General features: G+C 41.3%; 1 protein-coding gene across 1 annotated transcript in view; it reads right to left on the reverse strand.

The window, feature by feature from the left end:
- Window positions 1–19271, reverse strand: part of LOC124622264 (odorant receptor 67c-like) — a 109903-nt gene that overhangs the window by 44549 nt on the left and 46083 nt on the right. The window contains exon 4 of the mRNA XM_047147926.1: window positions 2048–2110. Coding sequence (XP_047003882.1) covers window positions 2054–2110 — 57 coding nt within the window. The 3' untranslated portion in view covers window positions 2048–2053. The remainder of the gene's footprint in view (window positions 1–2047; window positions 2111–19271) is intronic.

Genomic DNA, 19271 nt, shown 5'->3' on the forward strand with positions numbered 1-19271 from the left:
AAAGCACAACTACAAGTATTTCCCAAAGGTTCACTACTTCATGAATGATGTGGAAGAAGGGAAAAAAAGTTATATTTAGGTAATACTGACAATCAGCTTGTCAGGGGACTGACACACAATATTGATGTGACACACAATTCTCATTTTTACACAGACAGTTCACAGTAAGCAAAATGTGTTCCACTACATTTTTTTTGTTTTATGAGACTTGTCTTTTGGCAGTGTCTGGTTGGACTTCTTGTGCTTATGTTGATGTGTTGTGATTGCAAGTATTTCAATTTGGTACTCTAGAGAGAAACTATTGACTATGGACACCTATATTTTTTGAATTACTGATTGTATTGATGTAACATGTTAACACGAACATTTGCAGACTCAGGTGCTGTAGCTTACAAGTTAGGCGAGATTCGCATTTGTGCGTGGAGTCAGCTATTCAATTGCGCCCCCATTCAACACACGTGGCCATCTGCAATGAAGTAGCCCCTCACTACCATTGTATCATACCCTATCATACCATTTGTGCAGATACAGCTCGAGTTATTTTGTGCACACACTACTCATGAGCTTCATTCAGTCCTGTCAAGAAATTGTCAGGCTCAAACCATTAAGAAGCAGGTGTGCTTTTGAGCACAATGTTGAATTTGTTGATTGCTCTGAGTAGTTGGACACCATTAGCTTGGAGCTTAAGTCGTTATGTTGAGTTAGCTCATTTCCAGTTCTCATGATTTCCTCTCGCAGATAATTACTCTCAACTGGGTGCTTCTCTATAACTTCTGTTGTGCTTTCTACCTTACAAATTAGTGGCTATACGTGTGAGCTCTTGTTTCCTGTCATAAGGCCACATGACACATTCAGCAAGTCATGTGTGTTTGCTGGTAGTTTCAGCTACTTATCAGTAAAGATGCACATCGGCACTTTACACGGCTCTTGAAACAGGTGTTTGTGATAGAATGCTGCAATAAATGCTGCATCTGGTTCTGGGTATTTGTAGTGTTCCAACAGCCAAGTGGACTCTGGCTATAAGTGTTTCCTGGTCTGGTATCTGTGTGAATGTCATTTACTGCTGTATATTTATGATCTGCTTTCTTCGCTCTGCCAGCAACAATGTTTGCTCTTTGATTACATGTCACATTGTGTTGTATGAACTGTGGGCACACACTCACCTACAAATGGTTCCAGTCTAGCAGTGCTCCTCTCTGGCTACTATACTATACTATACTAGGAAAAGAATTACAAATTTTATTCTTTTTTTCATGCACCCCTCACCCTTTTGCTCAATTTCCAGGAAATTCAGTATGCTTTTGTTTCTGACTATTTTCTCTTCTCTACACCTGTTCATTTTTTAAATTGTAGATTATGATTAAATATTTTTTTACATTTTGAACTTCTTGCTGGGTTTGTCACATGTGATTGTTCACATTTGTCATCACTTTTTCTGTATATATGTGATTAATTTTCAGCTTATATATTATCTACTTCTTACTCTTTCCGTTTTAACTGCCATTGGGAGACATTTTTGATATGTGTATAACACTGGTACTCCTCCGCCACACACTGTTGGGTGGCTTGCAGAGTATAAATGTAGAATGCCTGCCTATACATTGTCACAATATGTTACCAGCATAGGAGCCACTATTTATTATTTTACTAACCTCAAACAAAGGATGGAATGTAATGAGCAGCACTATACCTTTCCCCACCCCTACCCTGCTATTCCTCTCCCTTCATGCCCTTCCTTACCCTCAACACCCGGTTGCCTTGACCATCATGTGCTGGTGCTCACAGTCTGGCTTCAGCAGCCAGCGATTGTGTGTGTGTGTGTGTGTGTGTGTGTGTGTGTGTGTGTGTGTGTGTGTGTGTTTGTTTGTTGTCTATTTTCAACAAAGGCCTTGTTGGCCGAAAGCTCACTTTCCGACAGTCTTTTTGTTGTGCCTATCTACGACACAGCATCTCCGCTATATGGTCAGTACCAACTATCCTTTTTATCACTCTCAGTATTTTAGTTACTCTTTATGAAAAATACTACAGTTCAATTGGAATTACATACCTTTCATTATCCATCTCGTATTTGTCTTAGAACTGTGAAGTATGAAAAAGATCGGCTCAGCATCTGCAAAAGAGGAATCACTTGTGTTATTCAGTTCTAAGTTCCAATAAACGTTAGCTAACATCTTGAAATAATAGCTCAGTGACATGTATAGTAGTATAGATAGATGCTGTTCAAAACCAGTGATCCAGATGCCCAAATGTTAGTAGCTTCAGCAAAAAGCCTGGGTTAGTTTAGAATATTTTTTGAAAGTCAGAAGAGTTTGTAAGGTATGTTATATGTTGTAATAATAATAAAATGCAGTGCAGTAGCACCTGTGAGGGGTTTGTTTAAATTACAGTAGTGGCTGGTGATCTCACTTTGGCATTAGATGTGTATCCGAGAGATCATATAATGAATATGAAAATGTATATTATCAAATGATAGAATGTAAAAGTGGGTCTTATTGAGTGCCACATGTTAATAAATCAGCATATTCATCTTAAAACATTCATCGCTATCAGTAAAAATCATTTCTGATTGTGGTTGGTATCCAACCTCTAGCATGATGACAAGGTTCCTTTCCAACCTGGAATATATTAACTAAATTAAAATTGTTTGTCTGGTGCAACCATCAAAACAGAACAGAACTATAAGGCGAGAATCTTATGAGCTATATGATTTTATTAAACAAAATCGAGTTTTCGGTAGGCACATGAACAAGACTGAAACCATTTGAGGAAAAGTACCACCACAGCTGTATCTTGAGAATGTTTTTTATCGTCTCACACAACTAGTTTCGGTGGCATATTACCACCATTCTCGCACTCTGACACTGCCGAAAGAGTAGTAGAATTCCTTTGCACATTTATTGTGGAGTCCTTGTCACTAGTATACTTGGGCTAGCTTTCCTCGGGAGACTGTGAGGAAAGCTAGCCCATGTGTACTAATGACAAGGACTCCACAACAGATGCACAAAGAAGTTCTAGTACTCTTTTGGCTGCACAGGGGCCTGAGGATGGCAGTAATGTGCTGCGAAAACTAGTCCTGTCAGACAATAAAGACATTCTCAAGACACAGCTGCCTGGTACTTTCCTCATATACACTGAAATGCGAAGATATAGGCATGCATATTCTAATACAGAGTTATGTAAACAAGCAGAATATGGCGCTGCCATTGGCAGTTCCTATATAAGACAACAAGTGTCTGGTGCAATTGTTAGATCAGTTACTGCTGCTATAATATCAGGTTATCAAGATTTGAGTGAGTTTGAATGTGATGTTATAGTCGGCGCCCAGGTGATGGGACACATCATCTCTGAGGTAGTGATGAAGTTGGGATTTTCCCGTGCAACCATTTCACGAGTGTACCATGAATATTAGGAACTCGATAAAACATCAAATATCTGACATCACTGTGGCCAGAAAAAGATCCTGCAAGAATGGGACCAACAGTGACTGAAGAGAATCATTCAAAATGACAGAAGTGCAACGATTCTGCAAATTGCTGCAGATTTCAATGCTGGGCCATCATCAAGTGTCAGCGTGTGAACCATCCAACAATACATCATCGATATGGACTTTTTGGGGTGAAAGGCCACTTATGTACCCTTGATGACTGCACAACGCAAAGCTTTATGCCTCACCTGAGTGCACTGACACCGAAATTGGACTGTTGTTGACTGGAAACATTTTGCCTGGTCGGATGAGCCTCATTTCAAATTGTATGTAGCAAACGAACATGTACAGGTATGGAGACAACCTCATGAATCCATGGACCCTATGTGTCAGCAGGGGACTGTTCAACCTGGTGGAGGCTCTATAATGTTAAGAGACGTGTGCAGCTGAAGTGATATGGAACCTCTTACAGGTGACACGTATGTAAGCATCCTATCTGATCACCTGCATCCTTTCATATCCATTGTGCTTTCCCATGGACTTGAGCAAATCCAGCAGGACAGTGCAACACCTCATACATCCCGAATTGCTACAGAGTGGCTCCAGGAACACTCTTCTGAGTTCAAACACTTCCGCTGGCCACCAAACTCCCCAGATGTGAAGCTCTACTGGGATGATGAGTTGTGTTGGTTGAGAGGAGGAAGATGGTGGGAAGCAGGAGGGAGAGTTAGAGGATGGAATGAATGATGGCTGGGAGAGAGTGGTAGTAGGGACACAGAACAGGTATGCGGTACCTGTGGGCTCATTCTGGTGCAGGCAGTGCAGGGAGGTGGTGGTCCATGTGCTGCACAAGTGGCATAGAGGAGTTGATTGGGAGGAAGAAGTAGAACAGAGGAAGAGGGAGACTGCAGAGAAGAGGTAGTGGGTTTTAGAATCAGGAGGATGTTGGGAAAGGTTAGGGAAAGGTAGCATTCCATGGCCACAAAGTCCTGGGCATGGAGGATATTGGTGTACAAGGATGTCACATCCACAATGACCAGTAAGGAGACTGGTGGTAACAGGACATGAACCGTAAAATGGTGAAGGAAGTGAGCAGTGTCTTGAATGTAGAATATGAGGTTATGGGCTATAGTTTTGAGGTGTTGGTCACCAAAGGCAGAGGTTTGTTCTGTGAGAGCATTGTATGCAGCCAAAATGGGACAGCCAGTGGGGAGATGTGTGGGGTTGAGCTTGTGGAGTTGGGGAGCAGGTAAAAGTTAGGTGTGCATGGGGTTCCTTGCTTGAGGAGGGAGATGGATTCAGGTGCCTGGTCATGGGTTGGACCTATGGCCTTGAGGATCTGCTGGAGGTCATCTTGGACTTGTGGAATGGGAACATGGTTGTAAGGTTTGTATGCACAGGCTTAGGATGGTTGAAGAAGAACCTCATCCACATAGTGATAATGATACATAATCGCTGTGGTAGAGCCATTGTCTGTGGAAAGGATGGTAAGGCCTTGATTGGTTTTCAGGTTAGACATAGGTGTGTATTCCTTAGGAGTGTTATTGAACTAACAGCAGAGGATTTAGCAAATAAGAGTAAGGTCAGGTTAGAGGTGAGGAATTTCTGAAAGATTACCAGAGGGTAGTGTGGAAGGGCAGGAGGAGGATCATTGTTGGAATGATGTTGGAACTATTGTAAACAATGTTCTAAGCAGGGTTTTGGTTAACTGTTGTCAGTGGGGGGTGGGGGGTGGGGGATGTGGTGAAAAATGTTTCTACTGGAGAAAGAAAATAATGACCATTACAAATCCAGAATAGTTAAATTTAGATTTTGGATTAAAGTTGAGATCTTTAGAAGGCACTGGGACTTCTGCAGGGTTCAGAGTTTTGGCAGAAAGGTTGATAACAACCATACAAGATGAGTGTTCAAGAGTATCAGTGTGTTTTGTGAAGGTGGAGGAAGGTTTGTTTTGGGATGTGGAAGGTGGAGTAAGTCAGCAAGGCATTGTTTGGGAGCTATGATAGTCGAATGGGGGGGTCATGTCCATGTGGTAAACTCTTCTTGGCTGTAGGTAATCCTATGCGGACAGAAGACGTGAGTGACTGGAACATATTCCTTAGATGGTACTAGGAATGCTGTTCCAGTTGTTGAAGGGTGTGAGTTTCTGTTTCAGTGGTAGCATCTAGGAAGTTGTGGTCACGGGTGGGAATGGAAAAGTTGAAGGTTCTTTCAGTAGGATGGGTGGCAACCCAACATGCCAATTTCAATGGCAGTCCCATGAGATGGGACACCATGTGCCAGACTTTTATTTCAGATAGAGGATGTGTGGTTAGAGTTTTGCTAGAGCTAAAGAGAGCTTTCAGAATTGGCAGAGGTAAAATTCATGGTGGGATGGTTGGAAGACAAGAAGAGTGACTGAATAAAGGGTTGAAAATAAGAGGGTGAAAAGCTACAGTCTGTCATAAGGAAAATAAGATGGTAGGCAGCATATAGAGAGCTATGTGTACATTAGAAGGAAGGTCACATAACGTCTTAAAGAAGCAGGCAATAGTAGCCTCACTGGTAAATAGAAATGTTCGATGGCAAATTGACACATGCCACAGTAAAAAAACACTTGGGATCGTACTATGCAATTTTAAATAAAGACCCTTTCTAAGCCAACAGTTAAGTTGGGCTGCACGAGTTGGTAGAAGAGAATATGTTAAAAACAGCACTGGAATTAAATAATCAGAAAGGGGCAATTACCATGAAAGCAGGGAGTAGTAGTAGACCACTTATTAGCATGGTTCGGCCATTATAATAGGGTATTAAAATTGTGCAACCTAAGAATGACTGGTGTGCGCTTTGAAGGCAGGCACTGAAAGGAGAAGAAAGTATGACATATTAAAGAACAGAGTGTGAATTGGTAATGGATAACAATAATGCAAATCCCTCAATGGAATAATACATAAAATAAGGGAAAGACAACTTCTCACCTTTAGCGATCTGTTGTTTGATGTGTAGAAACATGTAACAAAAAATAGTATTCACACTAGCTTTAGAACTCTTGCTCTTTTTCTACCAAAAATTACACACATCCTCACACACAGACATCCAAGTACACACTGCTGATTACTGAGAGCAGTTGTCCAGGTAGGTGGAGGTGGGGAGGGGTTAGCGGAATATAGCGGGACAGAGTAAGGCACATAGAATGCAGGATATGCTGGAGAGAGAATTCCTACATGCATAATTCATAGAAACTAGTGCTGGAAGATAGTATCCAAATGGCTTACTTTTCATGCCCACACAGAACGTTATACAGCAATTGCAGCATAGATGACATATAACATGGCTGCTTTCACACATGGCCTGCATTTTACTGGATAGGAAATGGCTGTAACTGGACTGTGTCAGTGGTGATGGGTGGGTATTTGAGACAGGTTTTGTGCCTGGGTTGACCACAAGGGAATAATCCACTGTGTCCAGGATTGCAGTAGGCATGGGCAAGGATATTCTGTGGGTCAGGTGCTGGATGAAACACTACTTTGGGTGAAGCGGGTAGGATTTTGTGTAGGATATCCCTTATCTCAGGGCACAACGAGAGGTATTTGAAGTCCTGGTGAAGAATGTGCCTGATCTTTTCAAGACCAGGGAGATACTGGGTGATAGAAAAGTGCTGGTCGGTGGCTGGTTAACAGGTTTACTGGTGTCAGAGGAGGATATGGTATTTGAGATCTGTTTATGGATGAACTGGATAAAATATTGTCTACCAATAAAGGCTCTTATAAGCTTTTCGGTATATTTTGATGACTCCTGCTTTCCACTGCAGATGCAACATCCACAGATTGTGAGGCTATGAGGAAGAGCCCATTTGACATGGAACGTGTGACAGCTGTAAAAGTGGAGGTAATGTTTCTAATTTTTGATTTGTAATCAAAAACAAGTGTTTTGCTGAAATAATAAGTTTTGATATAACTGTTTTGTTCTAAAAATCTTATTATTCTGATTATTAAAGTAGTAATGAGTTTGCCTCTGGTGAAGAAGAATGCAGGGAAAAACAAATTGAAATTGCAGTATTAAAATTAAAAGTGGTTGTCAAGAGTATCATTACATTCCATCAGAGGAGCCAACAATAGGTCATACAGTAAACATTGTTGAATGACAAGGAAGAATTAGCATAGTGAACAACGCCATTGGACTGAAGTGTTTAACAAACTGTGAAATGAGAAAAGGAATAAATTTACATGCAGAACCATTGCGGCCATTGCAATAACATTATGGAGCAGTTTTCAGCAATGCAGAGCACAGTATGCTGTTTAGCCACAGTAGTTTCAGACAACAAAAAGTGTCACTAGTAGCAATAACATTGTTTTGCCTAGCATAGTTGCAGTAGAATTTTGATAGATAACATTTATAGTTATGGTTGTTAATAGTGTATGAAGATTTAGACCTAACTGTGTTGTAACTGCATCTTACTTCTTTCTTCAAGTTGAGTGATGATTGTTAAAACTTTTGTTCCAAATTATCATCTTGACTGAAACATGAGAAATGTTTCATGGAATAAATAAGAAGCAATATAATAACAAAATAGTATAAGGGAATTAAGCTAAAGATTCAGGGTTTTTTGAATGGTAGTGACACCAGAGTGGAGGAGAATCTTACATACACTACAGGGTGTATACAAACCAGGAGATCTGGGAAAAACACGGGAATTTTTTCATCCGGTAGAAAACCGGAAAAAACCCAGGAATTGTTTAGAATTCCGGGAATTTTTCATTGTTTTAGTTTTCAATTAAATTCTTGTGATTTTGGCTGGTAAGAACCAATACACTAACAAAGGATATTACTGTATCCCCCTACTGCAGAATAATACTGCAGCAACAAAACATGAACGAGAGAAGAAAAAAAAAAGAAACGAAAATAAAACTTAAGTTGCAAAGGAAATACGCCGTATAACAACAAAACAGTGCTCATACAAGCGTCTGCAAACAGCAAAGTGTGTCAAAGGCTTTACGAAGGCTATGCAATGCTTTGTAACAACAAATTGCCTCCGATGAGCGTGGCATGACAACTTTTTAAATTAGATTAGCAGTCGCGGGAGGGCTCTTGCGCATGCGCAGTTAAGTCGCGTATGAGTAGTACCTTCTCCCGCTTCTGGTTACAGAAGTGTGGCTGGGTGCCACTACTTAATATTGCCCTGGTTCGAAAATTAGTAAATCTGGGGCTGATGCACAGAGCAGTCTCAGTTGTGGTGGGGAGGTGGGTCATCTCCACGTGACCTGTGTTTACGTTTAGTGATTTTTGTTGTTTCCTCTTTGTTTATTGCTCTCACGTTAAATGATAACAAAATGGATTTTTGTGGCCGGGAGCTATCAAATGAATTAAAATACGTTCGCGTAATAACGGAAGGCTAAAATATGTTATTAGTTTTAGATTTTATTTCCACCTTTCTGACAGTGAAACATTAATCACCTTACAGAACAAGGAAGTTATTTTTGCCGGTTTGCTAAAGAGATTTGGCTTTTATTAATCTTTTCTGTTGAGGCAGTCAATTTATTTGAAATGAAGTGTTTAATTTCACACTATTGGCTAGTTTCAACTGTTCGCTGCACTTCAAGTGCACGTATGGCATTATGCCATAATAAAGGACCAAACATGAGATAATACAGTACTGGTACTCCAAGAAAATTTACATACGAATGTGCATTTTAAGCCGAATTATGCGTTTTAGTATGGTTCACGAAATTCCAATGCTCTTGAAGTATCCTCTGATGTCTTGTTTCTTTTATGATGTAATTTAAGATCTTTTAATATCTTACACGTACGAACTATGGGCTTCCTGCGTCGTCATAGCTGCCCAAGCACGGTGACGCTTGTTATCTGGCGCTCTCTTGCAACTGCTGAAACGAACGTATTTCTAACAGGTCGCGGGAAATTATTGTGAATGGTGGTTTGAAAAGCGTTACATTGAAAGCAGATTTCCTTTTACGTAAGATGAGGTATGTGCGAGAATGTATGATGAATTTCTTAAATCACAACGCGTTTGATTCTCATTTAAAAATCAACTCTTTGAGGACGACCATTTAGAAGAATTTTGACCCCAGAAGATCAGACATTTACATCGTTATTAAAAATTTTACTGGCACATTTGTGTGATGTATCTTAAAGTGTAACAAGCGCGCTACGTAACAGTGATCTTGCTATTGGCTGACTACATCACGTGTCCTGTGCTGTCATCAGCTGGCGAGATCACGTGACATGAGCTATGACTGGCTTACAAAAACGCTTCACAATCTCGATTTCAATGCTTCGGAAAGTGACATGCAGTGATTGGTGGAATTCGAATTTACACCTTCGTAATACAAAAATATGCAGCGTACATGTTGCTGCACATCAAAGGTCTTTCAAAAGGTGTTTTTCCTCCTGAGTTTCGTTTTCTAAAGTGCCGGAAAATTCTAATCCGGTATATATAAAACCATAAACATTCAAAGGATTTATGAGTTTTACAGTGCCGCATAAGAGTGTACTGTCACTTAACATGGAAAAAGTGTATTTTCACCCGTGAGAAAGTGTATTTTTTAACTGGGAAATCTGGGAAGTTTTTTCCCTTGTCCACGTATACACCCTGCACTAGTATACCTTGTACAGGGTCACAAAAGTTCAACAAATGGAAGGAAAGTCTAGTACTGAATTGGAGCTACAAAATCAAATTGGCACATACAATTGGCTTTAATAATGCAGGAGAAAGAATAATGAGAGGCACACTGTATAAAATAGAGGAAAGAATGGGGGACACAACAGCTAAAGGAGAATTAACAACTTAAAGAAATTCTTGATCAATACTTTGTAAGCCAGAAGAAAGTACAGCCAAATGTGAGGAATTAGGAACAAGCATTCAGGGGAGAATATCTGAATTGGAAGGAGGGCTACAAAATGTAATCAAACAGTCACAGCTGTGGGAGAGAAATCTGAGTAAGCAGAAATTTATCGAAGAAAGAATACTCAAAATTAGAACATGACACACAAGAAGTGCATAGTAATGTAATCAAAATTGAGAAGGCAGAAGCTAAAACACAAGAAATGTGATGGGCTTTGGAAACAAATGGAAAATGTGAGGAATGAAATAACCACAAACAGCAACAAGATTAAAGGAGCCATACAAGGAAGGATTAAAAAGGAATTACAGGCAAAGTCATCTAGTGTACATAGTAGAATCATACTTGGAAGGTGTCAAGAGTCTCAGTTAAGGTGAATCAACAAACCTTCTCTGAAAGGCTTGCTCCATCCTTTTGCAATTTTTGGTAAACTTCAAGTGAAGCTGGCCAATTGGTTGGATGGAAAAGGATCAGTTGTGAATCAAAGAACTAACAAGAGGTGCAGTCATCTGGCGTATGTGTGTAGGAATGACATTACAAAGCTACACAGATTTTGAGGTGGCATATCTGGAAGAATATTGGTCAGAGGAAAAACCGACTGAAATAAAGCTAATGTTAATAAGTGGAGCAAAATGCTGCAATGAGAACATAGGCAGAGAGAATGCAGGGTGATGAAAAAAAAGTAAAACAAGAACAACATGAAGAAGAAGAAGAAGAAGAAGAAGAAGAAGAAGAAGAAGAAGAAGGAGACTAAAGATTTATGACTGTCTCGGAAACATAAAATGTGTAAAAAGAAGAAAATATGCAATACATTTTATGGTGTGACAAAATCAGAATAAAGAACAAAAAGACAAATCGTAAGCCTCATTATGCAGTGGTAATAGCCCAAACATAGTACAGCATGTAGTTCTCTTATGATGGCCACAGAGGACTATTTGGCAAAGTATGTATAACTATGTGGCTTCAGGCTGGTAAAGTCCCACCAAGGTTGTATAACGAGATTTTGAAACTGCTGGGGAAGCAGAGATTGTTGCACACTCAGTTAAAAAAAAGAACTCGCAAATGACAACAGGCAATAGTTAGTAGAAATTTGTTCATCTGTAAAAATTTTAAAGCACAAAGCTTACGACAACTACCACCACATGGAAACCCTCGCTTTTACAGAAAGCACTCTGTGACATTGGTCCCTTATTTAGCTTACATTTATCACAAATCTCTCACCCAGTGCAGAGTCCCAAGTGATTGGAAAAAATGTAGTTGGCTCCAGTATATAAGAAGGATAAAAGAAAGGACCCACAGAATTACAAACCAATGTCCTTAACATCAGTTTGCTGCAGAATTCTTGAACATATTCCCAGTCAGAATATAACAGATTTTCTTGAGAGATGAAAGAGCTTCTGTTCATAAATCAGCAAGGATTAAAGAACTATCACATGTGTGAAACTCAGCTTGCCCTTTCCTCACAATGATATACAGTGAATCATGAATGGAGGGCAACAGGCAGATTTCATATTCCTAGATTTACAAAAAGCTTTCGACACGGTGCCCCACACCAGACTGTTAACAAGGGTACAAGCATACAAAATAGCTTGCCGGATATGCCAGTGGCTCAAAAACTTCTTAAGTAATAGAGCCCAGTATATTGTCCTCAATGGCAACAAGAGTTCGTGAGAGGTAAGAGTATCATCAGGGGTGTCCCAGAGAAATGTGATAGCCCCAGTCTTATTCTCTCTATATGTACGAGGGTTGCCCACAAATTAAGATCTCTAATGCTTTTTCACACAGTAAACATCTTTTTATTGCAAAACCAATTACAGATTCGGAAAGCTTGGACGTGTAGCTATTTTTCAATGTAGTCCCTGTCATGATTGATGCATTTTTGGAGATACTTTGGAAGTTTTTTCATACCTGCATTGTACCACTCTCCTGCTGACTTGTGTAGTAAGAAAAGGACAGCTGTCTTCAGCTCTTCATCACGTGAGAATATCATCTCCCCCCCCCCCCCCCCCCCCCTTCTTCCCCCAGTGTTGTTTCAAGTTGGGGTACAAATAGTAGTCACTGGGAGCCAAATCAGGGCTGTATGGAGGATTGTCAATGATTTCCCACCCGAATTTGTCGATGAGATTGTTGCCTTCTGGCAAAGTAAGTGCAGGTATTGCCATGGAGCAAACAAACTCAACTTTGTCAGCCAATTTTGTTCTGTATAGCCCAGCGTAGGTTTGTTAGTGTCTTGCAGTTCCTTGTCACATTGATTGTTGTACCTCTTTCCAGGTAGTTGACCAGCAGAACACCTTTCCTATCCCAGAACACCAACGCCAACACCTTCGCCGCTGACGGCATTTGCTAGATCTTCTTGACTTTTGGAGAACCAGAATGCTTCCATTTGTTTTATTGTTCCTTAGTCTCTGGCATTAAGTAGTGGACCCAAGTCTTGTTCCCAGGTACAATTGAATCCAGAAATTCCTCACCCTGTTGCCGGTAACAGTGCAGAAACTCATGGGCACTTTGAATGCACTTCTTTTTTGTGTTCATCACTGAACATCCAAACTAGTTATCATCCATGTTTCACTTCCATACATGGCTACGCTCCATACAAATACTTTCAGAAACGACTTCCTGACACTTAAATCTATACATGATGTTAACAAATTTCTCTTCTTCAGAAACGCTTTCCTTGCCATTGACAGTCTACATTTTATATCCTCTCTACTTCGACCATCATCAGTTATTTTGCTCCCCAAATAGCAAAACTCCTTTACTACTTTAAGTGTCTCATTTCCTAATCTAATTCCCTCAGCATCACCTGACTTAATTTGACTACATTCCATTATCCTCGTTTTGCTTTTGTTGATGTTCATCTTATACCCTCCTTTCATGACACTGTCCATTCCTTTCAACTGCCCTTCCAAGTCCTTTGCTGTCTCTGACAGAATTACAATGTCATCGGCGAACCTCAAAGTTTTTATTTCTTCTCCATGGATTTTAATACCTACTCCAAACTTTTCTTTTGTTTCCTCCACTGCTTGCTCAATATACAGATTGAATAACGTTGGGGAGAGGCTACAACCCTGTCTCACTCCCTTCCCAACCACTGCTTCCCTTTCATGTCCCTCGACTCTTATAACTGCCATCTGATTTCTGCACAAATTGTAAATAGCCTTTCACTCCCTGTATTTTACCCCAGCCACCTTCAGAATTTGAAAGAGAGTATTCCAGTCAACACTGTCAAAAGCTTTCTCCAAGTCTACAAATGCTAGAAATGTAGGTTTGTCTTTCCTTAATCTAGCTTCTAAGATCAGTCGTAGGGTCAGTATTGCCTCACGTGTTCCAATATTTCTACGGAATCCAAACTGATCTTCCCCGAGGTCAGCTTCTACCAGTTTTTCCATTCGTCTGTAGAGAATACGCATTAGTATTTTGCATCCGTGACTTATTAAACTGATTGTTTGGTAATTTGTACATCTGTCAGCACCTGCTTCCTTTGGGATCGGGATTATTACATTCTTCTTGAAGTCTGAGGGTATTTTGCCTGTCTCATACATCTTGCTCACCAGATGGTAGAGTTTTGTCAGGACTGGCTCTCCCAAGGCTGTTAGTAGTTCTAATGGAATGTTATCTACTCCCGGGGCCTTGTTTCAACTCAGGTCTTTCAGTGCTCTGTCAAACTCTTCACGCAGTATCGTATCTCCCATTTCATCGTCATCTGCATCCTCTTCCATTTCCATAATATTGTCCTCAAGTACACTGCCCTTGTATAAGCCCTCTATACACTCCCTCCACCTTTCTGCTTTCCCATCTTTGCTTAGGACTGGGTTTCCATCTGAGCTCTTGATATTCATACAAGTGGTTCTCTGTTCTCCAAAGGTCTCTTTAATTTTCCTGTAAGCAGTGTCTATCTTACCCCTAGTGAGATAACCCTCTACATCCTTACATTTGTCCTCTAGCCATCCCTGCTTAAAGCTGCATGCCCTCGGGAAAAATTACGGCCGTAGTTTCCCCTTGCTTTCAGCCGTTCGAAATGTGCTGCTACAGAAGAATGCTGAAGATTAGATGGGTAGATCATATAACTAATGAGGAGGTATTGAATAGGGTTGGGGAGAAGAGAAGTTTGTGGCACAACTTAACTAGAAGAAGGGATCGGTTGGTAGGACATGTTCTGAGGCATCAAGGGATCACCAATTTAGTATTGGAGGGCAGCGTGGAGGGTAAAAATCGTAGAGGCAGACCAAGAGATGAATACACTAAGCAGATTCAGAAGGATGTAGGCTGCAGTAGGTACTGAGAGATGAATAAGCTTGCACAGGATAGAGTAGCATGGAGAGCTGCATCAAACCAGTCTCAGGACTGAAGACCACAACAACAACAACAACAACAACACTGAACATCCATGGCACACACCTTGTGATAATTCAAAATGTGCATCGAAATCTTGGCCACTGTAATGTTAGATATGTCTCCTATCAGTTTGGCAATCTCTCATGTACAGTCACATGCCGATCAACAAGCAAAACTTCTTTGACTTTCATCACTGTCTCATCTGAAATTGATGGACACCTGTGGCCGGCCTCATCGTGTATATTTGTATGGCTGTCTGCGAACTCCCTATGCCACTTATGCACATTGTTTGCATCCATACACTTTCCTCCCTACACATTGGTCAACTGGCGATGGACTTCAATAGGGCTTGATCCATTCAACCACAGAAATTTAATCACAGAACGCAATTCACACCTGGTGGGAGCATTGATTTTCCCTTCCATCGTTAACAGCTGCCACACAAAGTATGAGTGTCACAGAGAGATGAGGACTGCAAGAATAGTGGTGTGGAAATCAAGGAACACGATGCTGTTGTCAAATTTAGGCTAGCTCGCTCCCTCTTGACGGAAGCTCATTGGAGACCGTACTTTACAGGCAAATTTCGTAAATGACCTGACGCATGGGGTGAGCAGCAGTCTGTGGCTGTTCCCTGATTTTGCTGTGTTGTGTGGGAAGGTATTATCACTGAGTGGGTGTAGAGCAATACAAGATTATTTGGACAAAATTTCTAGTTGGTGTGATGAATGTCAGTTTGCTCTGAATGTAGAAAAACATAGCTACTATTTTTTGATGAAGGCATCTTGACTTGAAGGTATTATGTTGATACCTTTGATAAACTTATGTATATAAGCCCAGTGTTACAAAAAGGATAGATTGCTGCTAACCCTATTGGGAGGCATTGAGTCACAGACAGGCACAAAAAGAAGATTGCCGCACATTTAAGCTCTCGGCCAAAAAGTCTCCTTCTGAAATAGATAACACACACATTCACAAAATCACAAATGACCACGGTCTCCAGACACTGTGGCCATACTGCAGACTATAACTACACCTACTACCATCTGTTGTGGTTGATTTGGGGGGGGGGGGGGGTAAGGAGGAAGCATAGGGATAGGAGGGATAACAAGGTAGGGGTGGGGGAAGGTGTGGAGACGCTTGTGGGAGCATGCAGGGATGTGGTAAGGAAAGGGTAGTGCTACTAGGTGCAGTCAGGAGGTTTTGGCAGAAGGGGGAGAGAGGGGGGGGGGGGGGGGCAGGAAGGGGAAGAGCAAAAAAGGAGAGAAGTGGAAAAAGACTAGTGGCTGTAGAATGAAATTTTCACTCTACAGCAGAGTGTGCGCTAATATGAAACTTCCTGGCAGATTAAAACTGTGTGCCGGACCGAGACTTGAACTCGGGATCTTTGCCTTTCGTGGGCAAGTGCTCTACCAACTGAGCTACCCAAGCATGACTCATGCCCTGTCCCCACAGCTTTAATTCCGCCAGTACCTTGTCTCCTACCTCCCAAACTTCACAGAAGCTCTCCTGCGAACCTTGCAGAACTAGCACTCCTGGAAGAAAGGATATTGCGGAGACAGAGTTCGAGTCTCAGTCCGGCACACAGTTTTAATTTGCCAGGAAGTTTCACCAGTGGCTGTGTTGGAGAAATAGAATGCTGTGTAGTATTGGAGTTTGAGCAGGGGGAAGGAGATAGGTAGGAGGAGGACAGGGAGTATCGAAGGTTGAGGGCAGGGGGATATACTGCAGAGAGAGTTTCCACCTGTGCATCACAAGAAAGCTGGAGTTGTTAACAAGGATCAAGATGGTGCAGTCTGTGAAGCTGTCACTGAAGTAAAGCACATTGTGTTGGGCTCCTTGGTTGGCAGCTATGTGGACCAGTTGTCTCTTGGCCACAGTTTTCAGTGGACATTCATGTGGAAAGCTTGTTAGTTGTCATACCCACATAGGAAGCAGCACAGTGGTTGCAGTTTAGTTCGCAGATTAACTCATTGCTTTCAAAGATAGACGTGCCTTTCATGGGATAGAAGGCGACTATGACCAGACTGAAGTAGGTGATGGTGGGAGGATGTATGGGATCTACATCTACATCTACATCTACATCCATACTCCACAAGCCACCTGACGGTATGTGGCAGAGGGTACCTTGAGTACCTCTATCGGTTCTCCCTTCTATTCCAGTCTCATATTGTTCGTGGAAAGAAGGATTGTCGGTATGCCTCTGTGTGGGCTCTAATCTCTCTGATTTTATCCTCATGGTCTCTTCGCGAGATATACGTAGGAGGGAGCAATATACTGCTTGACTCCTCAGTGAAGGTATGTTCTCGAAACCTCAACAAAAGCCCGTACCGAGCTACTGAGCATCTCTCCTGCAGAGTCTTCCACTGGAGTATATCTATCATCTCCGTAACGCTTTCGCGATTACTAAATGATCCTGCAACTAAGCGCGCTGCTCTCCGTTGGATCTTCTCTATCTTTTCTATCAACCTTATCTGGTACGGATCCCACACTGCTGAGCAGTATTCAAGCAGTGGAAAAGCATACTGTAACCTACTTCCTTTGTTTTCGGATTGCATTTCCTTAGGATTCTTCCAATGAATCTCAGTCTGGCATTTGCTTTACCGGCGATCAACTTTATATGATCATTCCATTTTAAATCACTCCTAATGCGTACTCCCAGATAATTTATGGAATTAACTGCTTCCAGTTGCTGACCCGCTATATTGTAGCTAAATGATACGGGATCTTTCTTTCTATGTATTCGCAGCACATTACACTTGTCTACATTGTGATTCAATTGCCATTCCCTGCACCATGCGTCAATTCGCTGCAGATCCTCCTGCATTTCAGTACAATTTTCCATTGTTACAACCTCTCGATATACCACAGCATCATCCGCAAAAAGCCTCAGTGAACTTCTGATGCCATTTACAAGGTCATTTATGTATATTGTGAATAGCAACGGTCCCACGACACTTGCCTGTGGCACACCTGAAATCACTCTTACTTCGGAAGACTTCTCTCCATTGAGAATGACATGCTGCATTCTGTTATCTAGGAACTCTTCAATCCAATCACACAATTGGTTTGATAGTCCATGTGCTCTTACTTTGTTCATTAAACGACTGTGGGGAACTGTATCGAACGCCTTGCGGAAGTCAAGAAACATGGCATCTACCTGGGCACCCGTGTCTATGGCCCTCTGAGTCTCATGGACGAATTCACGAGCTGGGTTTCTCATGATTGTCTTTTTTGAAACCCATGCTGATTCCTACAGAGTAGATTTCTAGTCTCCAGAAAAGTCATTATACTTGAACATAATATGTGTTCCAAAATTCTACAACTGATCGACGTTAGAGAGATAGGTCTACAGTTCTGCACATCTGTTCGGTGTCCCTTCTTGAAAACGGGGATAACCTGTGCCCATTTCCAATCCTTTGGAATGCTACGCTCTTCTAGAGACCTACGGTACACCACTGCAAGAAGGGGGGCAAGTTCCTACATGTACTCTGTGTAAAATCGAACTGGTATACCATCAGGTCCAGCGGCCTTTCCTCTTTTGAGCGATTTTAATTGTTTCTCTATCCCTCTGTCGGCTATTTCGATATCTACCATTTTGTCATCTGTGCGACAACCTAGAGAATTCTTTAGGATTCTTAGGATTTTCTGCCAAGACAGTACATAGAACTTTACTTTCAAATTCATTGAATGCCTCTCGCATAGCCCTCCTCACACTACATTTCACTTCACGTAATTTTTGTTTGTCCGCAAGGCTTTGGCTATGTTTATGTTTGCTGTGAAGTTCCCTTTGCTTCCGCAGCAGTTTTCTAACTTGGTTGTTGTACCACGGTGACTCTTTTCCATCTCTTACAATCTGGCTTGGCACATACTCATCTAACGCATATTGTACGATGGTTTTGAACTTTGTCCACTGATCCTCAACACTATCTGTACTTGAGACAAAACTTTTGTGTTGAGCTGTCAGGTACTCTCAAATCTGCTTTTTGTCACATTTGCTAAACAGAAAAATCTTCCTACCTCTTTTAATATTTCTATTTACGGCTGAAATCATCGATGCAGTAACCGCTTTATGATCGCTGATTCCCTGTTCTGCGTTAACTGTTTCAAATAGTTCGGATCTGTTTGTCACCAGAAGGTCTAATATGTTATCGCCGTGAGTCGGTTCTCTGCTTAACTGCTCAAGGTAGTTTTCAGATAACGCACGTAAAAAAAATTCACTGGATTCTTAGTCCCTGCCACCCGTTATAAACGTTTGAGTCTCCCAGTCTATATCCGGCAAATTAAAATCTCCACCCAGAACTATAACATGGTGGGGAAATCTACTCGAAATATTTTCCAAATTATCCTTCAGGTGCTCAGCCACAACAGCTGCTGAGCCAGAGGGCCTATAGAGACATCCAATTACCATGTCTGAGCCTGCTTTAACTTTGACCTTCACCCAAATTATTTCACATTTCGAATCTCCGTCAATTTCCTTCGATACTGTTCCACTTCTTATTGCTATAAACACACCTTCCCCTTCACTGTCCAGCCTGTCTCTGTGGTATACATTCCAATCTGAGTTTAGAATTTAATTACTGTTTACATCTGGTTTCAGCCACCTTTCTGTCCCAAGTTCTATGTGGGCATTGTGACTGTTTATTAATGAGAGCAGTTCTGGGACCTTTCTATAGACA

The sequence above is a fragment of the Schistocerca americana genome, chromosome 7 (assembly GCF_021461395.2).
Source record: "Schistocerca americana isolate TAMUIC-IGC-003095 chromosome 7, iqSchAmer2.1, whole genome shotgun sequence".
Taxonomy (NCBI): domain Eukaryota; kingdom Metazoa; phylum Arthropoda; class Insecta; order Orthoptera; family Acrididae; genus Schistocerca; species Schistocerca americana.